Below are 5,482 nucleotides of genomic sequence, written 5' to 3'. Positions count from 1 at the left end.
TGGAGATGGCCAAGATGCTAACTTTTAATTCAAAAAACCACATAAAATTACTGACTTTTACAATTTAGTAATATACACAATTTAGTATGAAGATTTAGTAATATCCATAATTTAGTAATATACACAATTTAGTATGAAGATTTAGTAATATCCATAATTTAGTATCAACATTTACTGACTTTCACTTTACGTATGTATGTGTGCATATGACATAGTCTTTGATTTGATGACAGCTGAAAAAGCAACACAGAAAGCCAATACAAGAAGAATCCCCCCTGCTTCTTCTTCTCAGCTTCCTGGTAAGTTTTGTTCTCTTTGGATTTCTTCTCTTATGTCGCTTTGCTTCTGGCACAGAGATGTCGAAGCTCAGCAATTAGGGTTTCATCAGCTCTGTATCTATGGTTTCTTCAGTTCTGTAACGCATTTCGCACTTAGGGTTTTGAAATCAGATTTTGATTTGGGTTTCGAAAACTATTACTTAGGGTCTCCTTTCCGCCATAGCCAGGCTCTGACTAGGGTTTCGGTAAGTCTGTATGTAGAGTCCCGAAATCCAGCAGGTGAGGTTTTCGAAAACCATTAGTTAGGGTTTCGAGAACCAGTAATTAGAGTTTCTAACACCAGGTTAGGGTTTAGAAAGTTAAATTTTCCTTTTCGCCCCTCCCCCTCAATCCTGTTTCTTTAATACGTTGATGTCTTTGTGGATTTTCAGTTCCGACATGTTTTGTTTTATAAACTGTTTACAGGTCTTTGAGCGAGGGGGAGAGTTTTCCCTCTTGCTCTGCAAATGCTAGCGAAGGACAGAAACGTAGGCAGCGGCTATCCTGACGGAGGAACTTTATTTTCTGAGTTTTGCTTGCCGGCAAGGGTCTCATCAGATTGTAAGTGGGAGTTGACAACCATATAGTGTATTTGTATACGTCAGAACAACAGCTTTGGCCTTCCAAAAGCACACAAATGGGTTGCACAGCATTGATCAGATAGTAGAAAGACAAATAACCCAGCAGAAGCCTTCTGCTAGGGTTCTGGCACTGCATCTGGAAAGGAAAACCATCAGTAAAAAGTTTTCTCTGCTCTGGTTTTCAATTGCAAAACAGATTGACTGCCGCAGATTGTATGTTAGCATTTGGCACAGCAGTTGGAAAGCAAAACCCTAGCCCTAAAAAGGAAGGGTTTTTACTGTAATACCGACCATTTATAGGCGGCAATTGTGAAATTTGTTTGTTGTCCAGAGATTCACAGGTATTCACTCATGGGGAAATTCCTCCTTCCACCTGGCTTCAGGTTTCATCCTACTGATGAGGAGCTTGTAAGCCATTACCTGAAGCGGAAAGTTTGCGGCCGAAGAATCGATTTTGACGCCATAGGAGAGATAGATCTGTACAAGTACGACCCGTGGGATCTTCCAGGTATGCTATGTCTCTGTTTCTGGTTTGTCCTTGAAATTAAGTTTAAAGAGAAAAAGGAGGAAACAAATTATTACTCATCTTTTCTTAAAATTTGGCTGGTTACAGACAAGTCTATACTCCAGACTAGAGACCTGGAATGGTACTTTTTTAATCCTAGGGATAGGAAGTATCCAAATGGTTCTCGCACTAACAGGGCAACAGAGAAAGGTTACTGGAAGGCCACTGGAAAAGACAGGTCAGTATCCTCGGTCTCAAGAAAAGTGGGGTTGAAGAAAACCCTGGTTTATTACATTGGTCGGGCACCCAAAGGGGAGAGGACCAATTGGGTCATGCATGAATACCGGCTCGATGATGTGGAATGTGAGAGAGTACATGCTTTACAGGTGATTACCATTTCAAGTGGCTTTTTCAGAAATGGGATTGCATGCCTCATTGATTATGATTCTTCTATTTATCTTATATTCAATGTATACTTCTTTGCCTGCAGAATGGCTTTGTGCTCTGTCGAATATATCAAAAGAGTGGGCCTGGCCCCAAAAATGGAGAGCAATATGGAGCGCCTGTTGAAGATGAGGACTGGGAGACCTTACCTGCAGTGGAAGGGGATGGATGCAGTTATTCCAAACCTGATCCGTTCGAAGCAGGGCCTAGTACCCGAACTCTTCAATTTGTTGGAAGTCCTGTTGACATTTGTGGAAATCAGATAGTGTCTGGTGGAGTGAACATGATGGAAAGGAGACCATCATTTTCAGAGATCCAGCCTGGCAATTTTGAGGTAAATTAAGGTGTTCTTATCTACTTGTATAATTGCTGGAGCAGATGCTGGCAGTTGATTTGTGAGTTGGGGTTTGTTAATACAGAAAAGTACTCTCCCTATGTTTTAGGCTTTATATGGCCTTTTGCATTCTGCAGTCTGCAGATTCACCTGAAGAAATGGTGTCAGAAATGCTGCAAGGGGAGGACAAAATCCTGCAAGAGATGTATGACCTTGTGGCCCGAGGTGTGGGTGCTGACCAGATAGAGTCCACAGGTGGTAACCACAATTCCAATGCAGGTGTGGATTCCAGGTTTCACCAAACTTCTAGGGATGGAGATTTTTTGGAGTTGGATGACCTGCTGATGAAACAGCAGCAAGAAGTGTATGTGTCTAATGTCATTGGACATCATCCTCAATGCCAAGATTTGCCATCTGGAGATGCAATGCATGAAAAGCAACAAGTTGTGCCAGAGGTTAGTGTTGATAATCACTCACCTGTTCTTATGCAGCCTTCTTTTCTGTTACGTTGCTATGTGCCAATCATGAAGACACAGCTTTGTGAGAAAAGATCTAAACCCACCCAAAAAAACCCCACAAAAAGGGCAGAAATGATACAAAAAAACTATACCTCTTTATTTTCTGTTAGTGTAATATCATATTCTTCTGCAGCACATACAAAGTATGAGTTCTAAGAAATGTAGTTTCACAAGCTGAGGTTTAGCAAGAAGAAAAACACCGGGCATAAGAAATTAGCATATGGTATCATTAGACAAGTTAAGTTTTGGGTGCATTGAATGAGATTCCTTTTTCTGGGAGTGCATTTTGTTTAATCTACCATTTGTTAAGTTTGAGAAAATTTCAACTTAGGTATATCTTCCTGCCATATTAGCAGACATATATATTTCTCTTGAAGTCTTCCTCTAAGTTGCAGTCAGCTGGTTGATATTAATTCTTTCTATCCAAAGCAATGCAATTTGCCCATCAGCTAGTGTGTGTGCTTTATTACGGCTGTGTTTGCTCTTCACCTCTGGAGAAGTGATAGAAACTCAGTTAAATAGTTTTCTATGAAGATTTGTCTACTCAGGTATTAGCAGACATACAGATTTCTCTTGAAGTCTTCCTCCAAGTTGCAGCCAGCTGGTTGTTATTAATTCTTTCTATCCAAAGCGATGCAATTTGCCCATCAGCTAGTGTGTGTGTGTGTGTGTGCGCGCGCGCGTGTGCTAGCGCCTTCAGCATGGCTGAGTTTTCTTCACCTCTGGAGAAGTCATAGAAACTCAGTTAAATGGTTTTCTATGAAGATTTGTCTACTAAGGTGAAATATCTTTATGCATGAACCCTTTGCTGCATTTGGTTTTATCTATGCAGGCACCATTTTCATATTGAAGCTGAAGAAATGAAGTGCTGTTCTGACTTATGAGATGAAAAGTTGACAGCAATTCTTAACCCTCACAATTCTTTTCAGGTGGGCTCAGTGGAGGCTTCTACAGGGGCTGGGCTTTATATGCCGATGCAATCATCTGTGACTACTAACAATCTTAATTCCGAGTGCCAAGCTGTCAGGGAAAACTTGCTAGAAAGTTTAATGTCAAATGCTGGTATATACTCGCTTATGATTTCTCTACATTGTATGCTCTTTCCATCTGAAACAGGGAAGCTGGAATAATTTGCTGTGTTAATATGAATGCAGATTTATACAATGAAGAGTTAGGTGCAGCTTGCCAGACCAACACAATTGAAGAACCAGAATATAGTGATGTTTTAGAGTTCTTTGAGCAATTGAATGCTTTTAGTGCCAGTGAAAATGAGTTTTTCGATGTGGACTTTTTGGCTGAAAACATACAAAGAGGACTGTTCCAATTTGAAGGTTTCAAGGAGGACGACACTGGCTTAGTTATGCAAGATGGGCAATACTATGACGCAGTGCTATCTTTTACAGATAATCTTGGTACAGATGGGGATACTAAAAACACAGACGTGAACTGCACTGAGAACAACCATATGACACCTTTTAAAATTGAAAATTGTGTCAGTTTCAATGAGGGGGACGCCAAACTGAAACCTGTGCAAGTTGCATTAACAGGCAAAGAGGATGGAGATGTTTTAGTGACCCTTCAGGATAGTCCGCCTGTGAGCAGGATAACCAATACAGGGAATTCAACCAGTCAAAGCCCACTGGAAGTGCATGCACAAGCTGAGAGTGTTGCTAAGGGGGAAGGGAAGCATACTTCAAATCCTTTAGGTATCTTTTTGAGCTGTTTGGACTCTCTTCCAACTTTGCCAGCATCAGCTGCAGACTTGTCTCCAAAAGCTGTTTCACCAGTCGGCTCAATATGTGTTATGGCCAGGGGTGTAGATGAGGTCTCTGTTACATGCACATGCCCAGGAGATGGCTTGCCTCCATCTTGTATGAGCTGCTCCTTATCAGAGGTTGAGAAGAAGGGAACATTTGTTAGATCTTTGTCTTTTAGCGGTCAAAGGAGGACTACGGAGGGATCAAGCATGGGATTTTTCACATTAGCTTTTTTTGGTGTAATCTGGGCCTTTTTCTGGGTGCTGATAGCTGCAGGTGCCTGGAAACTGTTGGGAGGTGTGTACAGGTATATACTATCGTAGGCGAATAAAACTTAACAAGGAGACTGGCCTTTCCTGTTTTGTACTGGAGCCTCACAGACCTTGTGCAACTGACAGAGGTTACAATGAATGGGATGGCTGTCTTATGTTTGCTGAATTGTAGATTGGTTTCTTTGGGTTATGCAGCTTAGCAGTTACTAGTGGACAAGTTTGGTAGGCCTTGTCAGTTTGCCGTCAAACCATGCTGAGGTTCTAGTGAACATTTCAATTTCACTTAGGATCCACATGAAGGGCATTCAGGGCATCCACAAAACTTTGAAATCTTTCACTTGTCTGTTAGCAGCTCTATGTCGGGTTGTCTTCTGTCTGATGTTATGTGCTGTTATTTCTTTCCTGCTTTATTTGAACTTTGCAAACTGTATTTTAGCGAAAATCAAAAAGCAAGACTAGGTTTCTGTTTTTTAGGGCAATAATAAGCTATTTTTTGGTTAAGGCTGTGCCCATTTATCAAAGATTCACTGAGTAGTTTACAAATCTTACTGTCCCAATTGCATCACTTAGAGTGACAAGTGTGAATATGCATTAATGAACAATTTGACATTGATTATGCCTTGCTCGTTGAAACCTTGGATAGTATTCCCTTTTATTCTTAAAGTCATATATGAGCCATTGTGTGTGTGTGTGTGTGTGTGCGTGCGTGTGTGGTGCTTAAGTAAAATGTATTGATATAGCCATATGCATTACT

At 40.9% G+C, this 5,482-nt stretch overlaps 1 protein-coding gene across 2 annotated transcripts; it reads left to right on the top strand.

Moving 5' to 3' along the window:
* The first annotated feature begins 802 nt into the window (after positions 1-802).
* LOC147627092 (uncharacterized) lies at positions 803-5,229 on the top strand. 2 transcript variants are annotated; one of them, XM_086815664.1, is made up of 7 exons: positions 803-878; positions 1,282-1,406; positions 1,512-1,789; positions 1,894-2,181; positions 2,319-2,636; positions 3,629-3,761; positions 3,854-5,229. In XM_086815664.1, the coding sequence occupies exons 3-7, from the start codon at positions 1,736-1,738 to the stop codon at positions 4,777-4,779; spliced, it is 1,719 nt and encodes a 572-aa protein (XP_086671790.1). In that variant the 5' UTR covers positions 803-878; positions 1,282-1,406; positions 1,512-1,735; the 3' UTR covers positions 4,780-5,229. The 2 variants fall into 2 exon arrangements, with proteins under 2 accessions (XP_086671790.1, XP_086671789.1); XM_086815663.1 differs by having other exon boundaries at positions 803-1,406.
* Positions 5,230-5,482: the final 253 nt, after the last annotated feature.

This window comes from Cibotium barometz, chromosome 21 (genome assembly GCF_041138505.1).
Source record: "Cibotium barometz isolate CiBa-2024 chromosome 21, ASM4113850v1, whole genome shotgun sequence".
NCBI lineage: Eukaryota > Viridiplantae > Streptophyta > Polypodiopsida > Cyatheales > Cibotiaceae > Cibotium > Cibotium barometz.
The sequence above is the reverse complement of the archived record's forward strand: the minus strand, read 5'-3'. Positions and strand labels throughout refer to the sequence as shown.

What these genes read in the sequence shown, in the direction of transcription:
- LOC147627092 (XM_086815663.1), top strand. Translation starts at nt 1,250, where the DNA reads ATGGGGAAATTCCTCCTTCCACCTGGCTTCAGGTTTCATCCTACTGAT. An exon ending in TCCAGCCTGGCAATTTTGAG is followed by an intron (nt 2,182 to 2,318) that starts GTAAATTAAGGT and finishes TGCATTCTGCAG; the next exon opens with TCTGCAGATTCACCTGAAGA. An exon ending in AGCAACAAGTTGTGCCAGAG is followed by an intron (nt 2,637 to 3,628) that starts GTTAGTGTTGAT and finishes AATTCTTTTCAG; the next exon opens with GTGGGCTCAGTGGAGGCTTC.